This window comes from Chanodichthys erythropterus, chromosome 10 (genome assembly GCF_024489055.1).
Source record: "Chanodichthys erythropterus isolate Z2021 chromosome 10, ASM2448905v1, whole genome shotgun sequence".
Classification (NCBI taxonomy): Eukaryota; Metazoa; Chordata; class Actinopteri; order Cypriniformes; family Xenocyprididae; genus Chanodichthys; species Chanodichthys erythropterus.
This window is the reverse complement of record NC_090230.1, coordinates 16,678,305-16,693,453: the sequence shown is the minus strand read 5'-3', so window position 1 is coordinate 16,693,453 and position 15,149 is coordinate 16,678,305. Positions and strand designations below refer to the sequence as shown.

General features: G+C 38.2%; 1 protein-coding gene across 1 annotated transcript in view; it reads left to right on the top strand.

The window, feature by feature from the left end:
- Nucleotides 1-15,149, top strand: part of nek7 (NIMA-related kinase 7) — a 79,774-nt gene that overhangs the window by 27,610 nt on the left and 37,015 nt on the right. The window contains exons 3-4 of the mRNA XM_067396285.1: nucleotides 6,736-6,873; nucleotides 11,324-11,386. Of these exons, the coding sequence (XP_067252386.1) occupies nucleotides 6,736-6,873; nucleotides 11,324-11,386 (201 nt within the window). The remainder of the gene's footprint in view (nucleotides 1-6,735; nucleotides 6,874-11,323; nucleotides 11,387-15,149) is intronic.

Sequence of the window (15,149 nt, the reverse complement as noted above, 5' to 3'; positions counted from 1 at the left end):
TAAAGATTATTTATTAAGGTTTTAAAACAACAAAATGCCCTCGACACATATTTGAGAATAGGAATATCAGATAGTTGATGACATGGTAAGCAAGTTAATGAATATTTTAAATAAAAAAGGAAAAACAAAATAATAGCGATACTAGTGTTACATGACAAGCATGACGCATCACCATGGAAACAATAAGGGCAAATGTTCTAAAATAACGGTTGCCTGAAAAAAAACTCACTCTGGGGTCAGCTGGAATATTTTAAACTCACAATTGAAAGGATTAACCTTAGTTATTGCACAAAATCCAATATCACTTGAACTTCCTTGACTGGTCATATTGATTGGTCTTATTTTACAACATGTTGTCGAGTACAGCTGTGGGTGAAATCTTCAGGCCTGCTGTTATCAATATTCATATAAGATATTTGACATTAATTTGAAGGCAACACTCAAGGTAAGTCTGGCAATGGATTACACCATGACAGCTTAAAAGAATGACTTTTACAAGACTCGCAACAAGCATTTAAGTTCAACTCGTATTCCCTCTGAAAAAAAGCAACCAAAAATGCTGAATTGTGAATGCAATCACGCATATGATATCATATCTTAAAGTCCCCAAGGTTTGATGGATATGCATAGGAGATGCCGGATGAGTCGGTAAGGCTTGCATATTTGATGGCGCATTTGCTCTGAGAGCGAGTGGGAGGGCGAGATCTTCAGATCCGATTTTAATCGTCATGGCTGATTTTTCGGCGAAGCAAAATCCCCTTGTAAAGCAAGGGCTTTAAATACTGGAGCAGATTGAAGAGGAGCAAGGCGAAGGAGGTATAAATATTGCATGGGCCGGGCCTGGAGAGAGACGTTGATGAAAAGGATGCGAACAGGATCTCCTGCCTTGTTCCCCCCACCACGAAGTTCCCCCCCTCCAGCACCCACCAACCAACCAACACTACCACCACTAAGCCCGTCTTGCTACTCTACCACCTCTTCAGCACTTCGGTTGTCCTTTCCTTGGCAGCCGCTGGCAGTGTTGTGCTGTCAGCTCACACCTAGTCTCCACAGTGCTGCCGCCCCATCCTCAGTCATTCTCCTCCTCCTCCTATCTCACATCCCCTGTCATACGGCTGCATGTCTGCATTTCTCTTTTTACACTTGTGTCACCAGTGGCCAACCCTCCATCGTTTGCTGTTGCTCCTGTGATGTGTTGTCCCTTTGAGTCATTTACCCAGCATGCTCTTCTGCATCTTCTGTCCCCTCTGACCTTTTTTTTTATTATTATTTAAAGGGATAGTGCACCCAAAAATGTAAATTGTCATGAATTAATCACCCTCATGTCGTTCCAATCCAGTAAGACTTTTGTTCCTCTTCAGAACACAAATGAAGATCTTTTTAATGAAATCTGAGAGTTCTCTGTCCCTCCATTGACTGCTACGCAACTGACACTGTGACGCCTCAAAAAGTTCATAAAGAGTTTGTAAAATTAATCCTTAAGATTTGAGTAGTTTAATCCAAATTTTCGGAAGAGTCTCGGGGCCCAATCATACACCCGGTGCAAAGCGGTGCCAGGTGCGACACAAGTGTTTTTTGCTAGTTTCAGCCCGATGCAGTTATCATTTTTACGTCCTGCGCCACGTTGTTTAAATAGCAAATGCATTTGCGGCCATTTTTGCGCCCAAGGGCGCGCTGGTCTGAAAACAAGGTGTGTTCAGGGGCATTTTTGGCCCATTACTATTTTGAGGCAAATGAAATAGACTGCATCCCTGACCAACTGAAACCTGGTATAAAGTCAATGGTGCAGTATTTATTTATTTATTTTTGTTATTTAAGAAGCGCGTTTGTAATGTGCGCCTATATGCAGGTGCACAACGCACGTACACTCTGCTTATTACACACACAGGGACGCGCAGCAGCACAAAAACATGCCAAATATTAAAATTAAAAGGATTACAATGTAAAAGATTATTATTGTGTGCTTAGAGTTAAAAATGCTTTTGTGAAATCCGGCTTTTCCCGTAGATGGTCTGTTCGCGCTTTAACCTCGCGCACGAGCAGATCTGTTTCCCTTCTAGAGAAGTGTTCAGTTTTTCCTCTTGCAAATTCCGCCACATAAATAGCGAATCCGCCATGGCATGAGTGCGACTGGCTTTTAAAGGGAGTGGGAGATGAGAGACTGATTGGTTTATTGCATGTTACACCCAGAACACACCCATGACTCATTAAGAGAATAGGGACAACACTTTTAGACCATACCCCAGGTGCCGACCATTTTTCCTGTCTTTTAAACTAGCAAAAGTGGATTTGGACACACCCTAAGCACACTTGCACCGTGCACTTTAGACCATGTGCTTTGATTGTTAAAATAGGGCCCTCAGTCACTTTATATGATGAACAAATTGAATTTAGGCTTTTATGAGGTTCATTCTCGTGTGTTACACAGCACGTTTGAGCTTCTGCAAGAACCAGTGAGGTTCATTCTCATGTTACGCAGCATGTTTGAGCTTCTGCAAGAAGTTTGTTCAAACCGGCTCGGTTGAGCTTCTGTTTATGTTCGCTGATCAATGTTTATATGTAAATAAAAGCCCAAATTAAGCCTGTTCATCATATAAAGCATTCAAGTCTCTTCAGAAAATTTGGACTAAACCGCTCAATTCATATGGATTAGTTTTACGATCCCTTTATGAAAAAGAAGTTTCAGTTGTGTAGCTGTCAATGGAGGGACAGAAATCTCCCAGATTTCATCTAAAAGATTGTTCTGAAGATGAACGAAAGTCTTACAGGTTTGGAACTGAATTTTAATTTTTGGGTGAACTAACCCTTTAACCGAAATGATGGATCAAGACTAAAGGCCATTCACATCAAGAACGATAACTATTTTAGTATCCACACCAATGAACAATAACATTCTGTTTGTTATAAGTGTGCTATTGTTTTGTCATCTGCCTCTTTTAATGCTTAAACTCTTTAAAACAGAATTAATTCTGATTGGCTGGTTTGTATTGTTCATCATCTGGAAAAATAATTTGTTTTGAAAATCATACCAATCATACGGTGTTGTTATTGTTATAGTTGTGGTATGCACAACTACAGTATTGAACTTCACTGAATTTCCCTGTTCTTGTTTCCGTCTCAGACAATTCTATTCTCATAAAATTAGAAACTTTTTTTTTTTTTAATAAACTTTATAGTTATTATTGGTATAATCATCATCCTTTGAGTGAGAGGTGTAATCACATTTTAGTTTCTCAGCTAAATTTTGTAAGCGTAATCCAGTCATTTCAATAGAAATCGGCGAATTTGAGTTTTATGTGAGAACGGAAAAGTTCCCCATGCAGATTTTGCTCATGTTCAAGTTGGTCACATGACAGAAAGCTGTTTTGAGCATTATGTTTTATACATCGCTACGCTATTGACAATAGACTGGATTTTTTTTTTTTCCCCTGCAATTTTTCGCTGACATCTTAATAGAAAGCTTTGCATAAAAGTTGTTCAGCATCCCAATGCAAGGCATTCTTGGCCCCTTTCCTCCCACCTCTGTGTGTTATTTTTGTTTTCTCCACTTCCTGCAGAGCGGCAACGAGCCCTTTGAGCTTGCGCCCCTCCTGCAAGCTGCAATCTGTACAAACCGCGTCACGCCGCTGTCGAGTGACCCCGGCGGTCGTGGAGATCCTCGGCTGCTGCGGTTCATCTCGTGTCAGCTCAGTGCTCTAAATTGTGTGACAGCGCAAAGCCACGGATGAGACAAGCTGTCAGTCAGGGCGCCCCTGCTGCCCTTTGAAGGCAAGGCCAGGGGGCAGAAAGGTGCCGCAAATGGCCTGTGAAGTTTACATACACTGCCCACTGCTAAACAGATTACCTCTAATGAAGTGTCTGGAGCTCAGGCCGCGTCAGGCCTAATCCTGGCTGGCAGTGCGTCCCTTCGGCTGCCAAAAAAGCCGCCACCCTCTGGCCTCCTCCCGCCGCTATGCCGGCCTCCCCGGCGCTGGGAGGTGCCCGTCGTTAATCAGGCCGGACAGTGCGCGAGCTGACATGCAAATGTAGGTCATTGCATATGTAAATGTGTGATTAGCAAGCCGCATGCCAGAACACATTAGCTCGACTTTGCTCTCAGCATGCGCTTGTCATGCCGCTTTAGAGGCTCATGCTAACATTTGTCAAGCGACCATGTGGGGAGTGAAAGCAATGCCGTGCCCCTCTGCGGACCATCCGCTGCTGACCAAATCAACACGATACATATGTATCGTCTATGGGTCAGTGACGTATAAGAGTGTCTACAATTAAGAAAAGAGAAAATCTTTTAAAAATCTACATTACAACACAGATGCCAAGTTGTGTACTCTGTGTACTCATGTTGGTTTCATATGGTTTTGAAGATTAGCATACTATTAAAAAAAAAAAAAAAAAAATCAATTTAATGGCTCTAAAACTATTAAGTTAAAAAAATATATACAAGTTTTTTTTTTTTTTTTTTTTTTTTTTTTTAAATAATTAAAGTTAAACAATTATAGATTTTTTTTTTTTTTTTTTTCCCAAATCGAGACAAGGACAGTATAACAGTGGGCAACTGAATAGCACAACATAGTTTGAAATCAAGGGTTTAAAGTTTGTCGACTTCAGAATATCTGACAGCTGGATTTAATTTCTGCAAGGTCTGTGAAATTAAAAGTTTATTAGATATTCAAAAGAACTCTTTAAATGATAAAAATGGGAATTTGCTGAATGCTGATCGTAAATGAGAAGGTATTATAGTAATACTAATAATATAAAAGCAAATGCTATAATACTTGTTTTCTGTACAGTTTAATTTATTTAAAAGTTCTGTCTAGTAACATATTAGACAAAACTGTTGAACAGTGACCATGACCAATGAAGAAGCTGAATGGGAACGCTGTGTGCTCAGGTGCTGCCATTCTCAGAGCCATCAAAATAAAAGCCCTGCTTCCGACACATCGCCAATCAGAAACTCATCGTGCAATATTTAAAAAATGCCAAATATCGGCTGTGGCGATATATCAATCGACCACTTGTCATTTTTTTTTTTTTTTTTGGAATTTTCTCTGCATGTTTTCCGCATGGCTGAAAAGGTCTTGAATATGACTTGAGCAGATTTTGAAATGTATGAATTATATTTTAAATTAATTTAATAATTTAACTAATCAGTGTTATTTTACCATTATTTATATGGTATATCATATTTTGAATGACTGTTTTATATTTTCTGTTGGTTTTAGTCATTTTTATGTGCGTTTTTCATTTTATCATTTGTTTTTTATATTTCTATTTAGCATTATTTTCATTTTAGTTTTAGTAATTTAACTTAAACTTATTTTATTTCAGTTAGAGCACCCTGTGTTGTTTCCCCTCAGTTTGAATAACCTAGAAAAACATGAATTTTCTACCATTACCATTTTTTTTCCATTAACCTCTCTGAATTTGACACAAAATAACTAAATGTTGCCAAGAAACCTGGTGTCTTGTATATTAGCTTGATATTGTTACATTTAGTCAGATCCAGCTTTCTCTCCTCGCTGCGGTGGCAGAAAGAGAGCGCTTCTTCTGCTGCACCAGATGTGTCCCTGGAAGAAGGGGCTGAGAGCGTGTTGTCACATGGAAAAACAAGCTACCTCAGTGTGTTAATTGGATGGGGCAATTCTTTGGCTCACACCTTTTTTTTCCCTTAAAGCTGTCAAGTTAGAAAACAATGAAATTCTTAAATTGGTCGCCCCTTGATCTACATCCACCCCTCCGGCATCTAGTCAAGTTGCAGTGCTTCCTCCAACTCATTTATTTCAGTTCAACCAGTTCTATATATCAGACAGTTTTACACAATAATGTTGATGGATTTGACAGATCGTCCAAGTATTCTTGTATTGTAAGAAAGGCACTGACGCCGTTCACATTGAGCTGTCATTTGTTGCTATGACTGAATATCTTAATGGATGAACATTTCAGGGAGTTGTGTGAAGCTTAAGCTTGCTTGGAACCACAATATGAAAATGCATGCCAGGACTATAAATAAAAGAGATTTTGTTTGTTTACAAGACTACAATTGTGTCATCCTTCCCCTCCCTTTGCCATCTTCACAATATAATTTGCCTTCAAGGCCGTCTTATGGCCATCTTTGGCCAGTTCGGCATGACATGACATTGCGTTCCACTATCTGTCACCTCCAGTTGCCAAGAACGTTTGCAGGATTAAAGTTTACACTCGAAAAGCCTCTAAAGGTCAGAGTGTTAATTAATTAATTAATTTATTTGCTCACGCCATCTCCGAGGGGCTGATTCTGGGTTTTGTTTAGATTTTTAATTTTAGAGCACAAGTGTCAAGGCGCCGCACGAATTCTTGGGAAGAGCACTCGGGGCAGTTTGTCACTAACTGGTCCAGCATAAGTCACTTCAGAAGTAGGGATGTCACCACTCGCCTGATTTGTTCAGACAGTATACGGCAAAGATTCATTCGGCGCTTTGGATTCAGTGTGGATGGTTAATGTTGATTCGTTCCCACACTCTCTTGTCCTGACATATCGCCCTAATGACACCTATACCCAATGCCCCCGAGTGTTTTCTTCCATCTCTTGGCATATAAACAAAAACAATCATGGAGTTTGGCTAGCAATGGCCGATATGTGGGGACATGTTTGTTTTGTCATTTTAAATTTAAGACAAATGGAAAAGCTCAAAACGAAAGCTGTCTGATGTGCATTTTGCTTTCTTGAAATGTACTTATTGTTTTGTACTTTATTTCCAGAAAATCCAACAGGATATGGGCTATAACAGTTTAGCCAATTTTGCCATTGAAAAGAAGATCGGAAGGGGGCAATTCAGCGAGGTTTATCGAGCTACGTACATACTAGACCATACTCCAGTAGCTTTGAAAAAAGTGCAGGTAAGAACTTTTCTTTGTGATTTAATGTCTTTATTCCCAAAAAAGGTTTATTTAACAATATTTCTGGTTTTTAGTGTGTTTTACGTCAGTAAATTATAGGTCTTGCGTTATAGCTAAATATATTAGGTATTTTTAGCAATAAATCAATGCAAATGAATCTATTAAAATTAGTGTTCTCAATCGATTAAAATATTAACCAATTATATTAACTTAATATTATAAAGGGACGAGAATACTTTTTGTGCACCCACCCACACTTTTCAACATTTATCTAGTAATGGCGAATCAGTGTTTCGGAGCGCGTATCAAACTGGCAAAGTCATGTGAACTCTTTAAATTGCAAAACACTTATGACATAACAAAGCTTCAATCTCCAAATTAATGTAGAAACAACATAAAGACAGTATATTTTAAATATTTGATCTAACGGGTAGGAAATATCCAGAATCAAAGCAGTTATCAGACACTTCAGTCTTCACTGCATTATTTAGATTAAAATATAATACATTTTTATTAAAGCTACAAAAGTTATTGAATTAAGAGCAGTGAGTGATTTTTTTTTTTCTTTTGTTCTTTGATTAACATTAATGGCAGACTGCAGCAGGTTTATTAGGCTTCTGTCACTTTAAGATCTGACGCACATGACACAAATCTGCATCCTGTTTTCTCAACTCTTTGTGTCATTTAAGACTTTATTTAACTTAAGAGGATACTCAAAAACATGGGCATTTTGGCATACTTTTGTGTGTTTTGTCCATTCAAGTGTGAAAGAGAGCTCAGTAGGGTTTTTCACACTGCGCTTAACCCGGGTTTATCGACATTCTAAACACCGCTTTCAACCCCGGAGGTTAACACCACTTTTGCAGTGTTAACCTCCTCATTGCGGTGCCAAACTTGTACAGTGTGAAACGATGCGGTGTTAGAATGTTACAGTTAGACACTTGGCAACAGACGACCAATCGCATACTCATTTGCCTACTTTGGAAAGTTACGGAAACACTGACCATAGTATATAAAAAGTAATTTCAGCGATTGAGTAGAAAAATGTCAAATGCTGACAGAAAATGTGAATTTTTGAGTGAGGAAGACCTTTTATACCTTTTATAGTCCAAAATGTCCATTCAGAATAAACTCAATAGTACAGTTGGCAGTATGAGGATGCGCAGTGCTGGAGCTACGTAAACAGGTCACGTGCTGCATTTATCCAAACAGTGACACTGACACCGCAAATTAACCCAGGATTCCATTTACTGGGGTTTAGAATGACCCAGGGTTAACTATTTCAAGTGTCAAAAGCCCTAATGCAGGTGAAGGTGTTCTATGCTACCTGCTCAAGTTTTGCTACCTCCCATTAAAACAGTAGTTAGCACAATTTGACAATTTGACCTTCCCTTAAAACAATGCAAATATTGTGTTGCAGCACAATCTAATAGGTAGCATTATTCGTCAGAACACCGGCACGCTGTCTGAAGCGGCTTTCCGTGTTCCAGTACAGCACTGCATTCTCTTTTGTGTCTTGCTGCGCTTGAATGGTTTAAAAGCATTTGCATAATAAGAGCATGATAATACTATAATGCTAGCTGAGGGATGATGAAAAAAATATATATATTTGTAATGTTAAACTGAAATGAATTTTATGCATAAACACGTTAATTTTGATAGCACTAATTAAATATTAGGTATGTTGTCCAGTCATAGTAAGTGATGAAGCATGAATCTGAACCTTCTAGAGTTTATTCTCCTTGTGAGATGTGTTCATCTGAAGGGAAATGTAAATACTTTAAACACATTTTTATTTTACAATGCATCATTCCAAATTAAACAACTTTAACTTTAAGTTATTGGCTTAGAGAAGTAGTTTTTTTGGAACATTAAGTTTTTGCATAAAAAAAAAAAACAAATATTATGAGATAAAAACAGTATTGTGTTGAACAATTGGAAAGCACCAAAACACCCCTTATGTAAAATCAGCTTTCAGTACACATGCTCACATTTCATTTGAACAATCTGATTGGCTCTTACGCTGATAACCACAATTGAATATGTTTCTTTTCTTGCCATAAACATATTCACAGACAGAGCCAGCACAAAGCACTGTTTCCTGCGGATGTGCAAAGCAGACGTGCTGGAAGAAATAATTGGCAAGCTCTAGATTAAAAAAATCGGTGCCTGGATACCACCGCTTCTGCTTTCCTAACACACACATAGCACCTCCACCACAGTGGTCGTCTCCATCACTACCGCTGACTTTATTAACACTAATGATGAGCCGAGAAAGAATTGGTATTTTTGTATATGCCATTATAAAATGATGGATAGTAACACTCCTAACTCAGCGAATATATCCCATAATGCAGTTCATCCACGTAATACTGTCACTTGTGTACTTATAGTAGATGAAACCTGACTTGAAAGTTCAAGCTTCCTTTAAAACACAATGTAATATTACTTACATATTGCAATGCAAATCACCGTGATTTTTGTATGTGGTTCAGAGCTGTCAGGGTGGAAGTCCACTATGGGCAACATTTCCTCCTTTTTTGATTAGGATAATGAATATATGTGATGTTTCCTGATGCAAATATTGTGCAACCCTGATTGCATGAGTGAAGAATGTAATATTTGCTTCAGGACTAGTTTTTACTCTCTTTAGGTTTAAAAGTTTTGAGTTGATTTCAGACTTTGGCCTTGATATGTTAACATTTCTTTTTGCTGTTTATACTGTGTGCTTTATCATAATCAGGACAGACATGATCAAAACAGTGTTTTAACAGATACATCTAACATACTGTCAGGATTATCGGCTTTTGATTTTGCTAAACAAGATTGTTTGTGCTGTTTGTGCTGTTTTGTAGTCAGCCGGTTATTACCACGAAATAAATTTAGTTATTGGGACATAAACATGAAGAGTTTTTTAATAAACAGAATGTTAAATGTATTTATGAAGTAATAGTAATTAATTAATTAATTAAAAATATGAATTAATACTACTAAATTATTAATACAAATAAAGATAAATAAATTAATTAGTGGTAAATCTAAATTAAGAGAAGTAAAGGGTTAGTTCACCCAAAAATGAAAATTCTGTCATTTATTACTTACCCTTATGCCGTTCCACACCCGTAAGACCTTCATTAATCTTCAGAACACAAATTAAGATCCATAAAGGTACTAAAAACATATTTAAATCAGTTCATGTGAGTACAGTGGTTCAATATTAATATTATAAAGCGACGATAATATTTTTGGTGCGCCAGAAAAACAAAATAACGACTTATTTAGTGATGGCAGATTTCAAAAAACTGCTTCATGAAGCATCGGAGCATAAATGAATCGATGTGTCGAATCATGATTCAGATCGCGTGTCAAACCGCTAACCATGCTGCCAACGGCTGAAATCACGTGACTTTGGCACGCCGAACAGCGGATTCGACACATTGATTCATTAATGCTCCGATGCTTCCTGAAGCAGTGTTTTGAAATCGGCCATCACTAAATAAGTCGTTATTTTTTTTTTTTGGCGCTCCAAAAATATTATCGTCGCTTTATAATATTAATATTGAACCACTGAACTCACATGAACTGATTTAAATATGTTTTTAGTACCTTTATGGATCTTGAGAGAGGAAGTGTCCATTGCTCCCTATGGAGGCCTCATGGAGCTATCGGATTGCAACTAAAATATCTTAATTTATGTTCTGAACATTAACAAAGGTGTTACAGGTGTGGAACGGCATGAGGGTGAGTAATAAATGACAGAATTTTCATTTTTGGGTGAACTAGCCCTTTAAATACGAATGAATGAATAAATATGTTAGTTAATACTAATAAATTAATTAATACAAATCAAGAAATCAAATCTAAATGGATACATTATTTTAGTGATAAGAAAATAAACATAAATGAAAAGATAAATAATTTAATACAGGTAAATATGTAAATTGATTTAATGAATTAGTAATGATTTAAAAGATAATGAAAAAAATTGAAATAAATAATGATTTGAGTTACAAAATTTAAATGAAAATTAAAATTTCAAATGAAAATTTGAAGGCATTTAACAGCCATGAAACGAGCACAATTAAACTGTTTAACGGTTAATATACAATAGTATTTGACTGCCAAGTGCTGTGACTCGCCAATCAAAATCAAGTATTCAAAGAAACGTAAAAAAAACTGGATGAAAAATGAACACCCATCTTCTCAACAGTTCTCCGGACCCATAAGTACAGGTGAAATATATGAAAACGTGTATACTTGAGGCAGGAGGGGTGTAGATGTGGTGAGGCAGAAGTTTGGGGGTCTTGGGTTTCAGTGTGACGTACCCCCTCCTTCTTGCCCTACTACCCTGTACCAGTAACATTTTTTACTTTTTTTTTTTTTCTCCTCCATCTTTATGCCGTAATTCTTTCTCCTTCCTCTTTCTCTCTCCCTTTTGATCTTTTGATAGATATTCGACTTGATGGATGCCAAAGCCCGGCAAGATTGCATCAAAGAAATAGATCTCCTGAAGGTAAGAAACCAGAGAAAAGAGAGACCGACACCATGTGCCGCTATTAGGATCTCTAAAGGTGCCTCTGCCGAGACCCGATACCAGAGAAACACGGAAAGAGAGACAGAGATTCAGAGACAGAAAACAATTGATCTGGATTAGACCTTCAGCTCTTTCTATCTGTCTCTCGCTCTTCCTCATTCTCCTCTCTCCTTCTGTTAGGCAAGTGCAGATAACGGTCCTCTTTGTGTCGTTCCTCCAGGCCAAGATTGACTTGAGATATTTTTTTTCCTTTTTTTTTTTTTCTTTGCAATGCCACAAAATACAGTTTTTATCTGTATTTTTCTGGCTAGCAATTTTTCACTTTATTTTATTTATTTAAGATTTTTGCATGCCCTTGCAACCTTTTAATTGGCCGCAAAGACATGAATATGATAAAATTATATGGTATTTCATTTAAATTACATTACACTATATACAAAAATAAAAAATGTATGTATTTAATTTTTTATGTATATATATACACAAAGTTACATTGAGGATGAAGATAACATTGCAACATTAAGGAAATTTAGCACATTCTACCATGAATCTTTTGATGTTTCTTAATCTCTTTTTTTCTTTTGTAAATCATTTGTCGTTCTTCAAACCACCTTAAACAGGCTACGGCTGGCGGTAGCATAAGCGCTAACGAAAGTTAATGACAAGACCAATAAAAGCTGACGTCTAGCTGATCTGAGGTGTCTGGCTTCTCTCTGCTCTGTTGTGTTTTTGTAGCAGTTGTCGGATAAGCCTTCCCTTAACACACACACACATACACACACATTTCTGTTAATTGCTTCAGCTCCGATTGCCGTCCATTGCCGAGCCAGTTTTCGATCTCCATCTCTAGGCATCCTCCTTGAAACAGCATAATTGCTTCCTTTTTCGCACTTCTATTTTTTTATATTCTTGCTCTTTTGTATATACAGTAATAATCAGACAAAAGGGCTGTTCACACTTACGGAGATCTCCTGCAACACAGTGACCTGAAGTCATTCCTTTTCTATGAGAGTTGATGAATTTTGGCCACATGGATGACTGTTATGTGAGAATCCGACAACAAAGTTGAGAGAATTTTATGCTTCAAATGAGCATAAAGGATTTGTCTTTACCCACATGCTTGGAATATCATTGATTTTTGAATGATTTTTGTGGCAACTGACAGTACAGTGACCTGGCAACCTCCAGTGATAAAATCAATATGTAAGAATTGGGTAGAGAGAAGCAAGTTGACACTTTCAAACCCCCTGAGATACCTTCATTCCCATGGGAGGAATTGGAGGTGGTGGATGAAGAGGTCACCGTTACGCTCCTTAACAACCCTTTGCCAACCAAATGCACTGGGGTCAGAGGCTGCCGCAACACTGGCCTTGTTCCTGGTGTTCCTCCTACTCTTCCTGTCTCTCATTCGCCTCTTTTTTGTCTCCTTTACACAATCATTTCTACTCCAGCGCTGATGAATTCAGTCGTTATAACCAGCTCACCTCAAGCCGCTAATACGCCATTTGTGTGGAACACAGACTCATGCCTTCTACCTCAGTGGACAAAGCTGGGGAAAACATGAAAGAGTCACAAATCAAAATAATGAGGGAGACCGATGTGAGCCGCCCCTCCCCAATGTATCTGTCTATTTGTTTTTCAGTCACTTTTAGACCCTCCCGTTTCACATTGTAAACAAAATTACGCTGTTATGCGGAAATGTTTTGCTTTCTGCATTTTTTTTTTCTCAACAGAAATCGCAAGCAATTCTGACATACTTGTACAGTTTCCCATTTTGTAACCACCCTCACTTGGTTTCCTATAATGGATCGATACGGTAATCCATTCGAAGCACAAACCCTCAACTTTATTAACATTTCGAGACTCACTGGGATTATGAAATTGTTCCCAGAACCCACAAGTGTGAGTTGGCATAATATAATTGTCACTGTAATCTGCCCCGTCGTAAACAGAGGGTTGGCTTAATATTGTTCCCAACGGAAAATGAGAGTGAAATTACAGCGTTTAACGTGATTAAAGTCAACATCTCGCCGCGTTTCATGTCCGCCACATTGGATGTGCCAGCTAAGGGGAAGCAAGAATGGGGCTGACACCGCCGGCTGCACTCGCTGCAGCTGTGTGATCCAAAAATACATCTAACGAAAGTCACAGGATGGCGACAGAGGCGCACACGTCCTCCCCTATATCAGCGCGGGGCATGAACATTTCTTTAATAACCCCCTCTGCTGTGTCACAGCGCATAGCGGGGGCCCGACACCCTCCCGTTCGAGAGGGCCTTTGCCTGTCTCGCTTCTCATTGATACACTTGTTTCCTTTTATTTTGCAACCCCCACCCCCAGTCATCTTCAGCGCTATGAACCGATCGCAACTCCGCTACTCATTGACCAACCAACAGGAAACGAGGAAAAGCTGAAGGCTTGGGCTGGAGGGATCGTGCACTGCTGCTGTCTGGCTTCTCATGTTAACATCAGCCATAAGATTCAATGCGTTTTTTTCCTTCTGTTTATTAGCAGTGTTTGCTAAGGCAAGCATCACTTTTACTATTGCTCATACGTAAAGGATGTGAACAAACCCATCACCCTTAGTATTAAACTTTTGGAGCATAACTTGTCTTGTACTGTTTATGCTACATACATGAATGATACCTTAAAGGATTAGTTCACTTCAGAATTAAAATTTTCTGATAATTTACTCACCCTCATGTCATCCAAGATTTGTCTTTCTTTCTTCAATTGAAAAGAAATTTAGTTTTTTGAGGAAAACATTCCAGGATTTTTCTCCATGTAGTGGACTTCAACAGCTACTAATGTGTTGAAGGTCGAAATTGCAGGTTCAGTGGAGCTTCAAAGGGCTCTACATGATCCCAGATGAGGAATAAGGGTCTTATCTAGCAAAACAATCAGTCATTTTCTAAAAACAAAATAAATATAAATGTAAATTCTTTTTAACCACAAATGCTTGTCTTGCACTAGATCTGCGGTGCACGTTATCACTTTGGAAAGGTCACAGGTGACGTAGGCAGAAGTACCACGGTAGGGCGAAGAACTCCATCTCATTTTCATGCATCCATCTCCATTTGTTTTGTAACATGATTACGTAATGCGTAGCACATAGCAGAGCTAATGTAAGACCAGCATTTGTGGTTAAAAAGTATGTAGTTGTAAAATGACTGATCAATTCCCTAGATCAGACTCTTATTCCTTGGCTGGGATCGTGTAGAACACTTTGAAGCTGCATTGGAACTGCAGTTTGGACCTTCAACCCACTGATAGCTGTTGAAGTGCACTATATGGAGAAAAATCCTGGAATGTTTTCCTCAAAAACCTTAGTTTCTTTTCAACTGAAGAAAGAAAGACATGATCATCTTGGATGACATGGGGGTGAGTAAATTTTGAAGTGAACTAATCCTTTAAAGCGTGTGGCTTGAGGTGCGCTATTATGTCTTAAGTATACATTTTACCCGGTTGTTGATAAAATGCTGGAAAAATCCCTTAGACTTCCATTAAGGGAGGGACCCGAGCCATATGTAGAGATTTTAGGGTGGGCTTTTTGACTTTGGACCACCCAGATGACCCTAGCAATCACATAACCATAACAACCACTTAGCAACCATTCAGAACTTTAGGCAACTCACATTATCTTCAAAAAATCTTAAAACTATTTAAATGTCTAGTTGCGAAGGTTGTGCATAATAATAATTATTATAATTGTATTTATTTACATGAAAAATAGTTAATCTAAT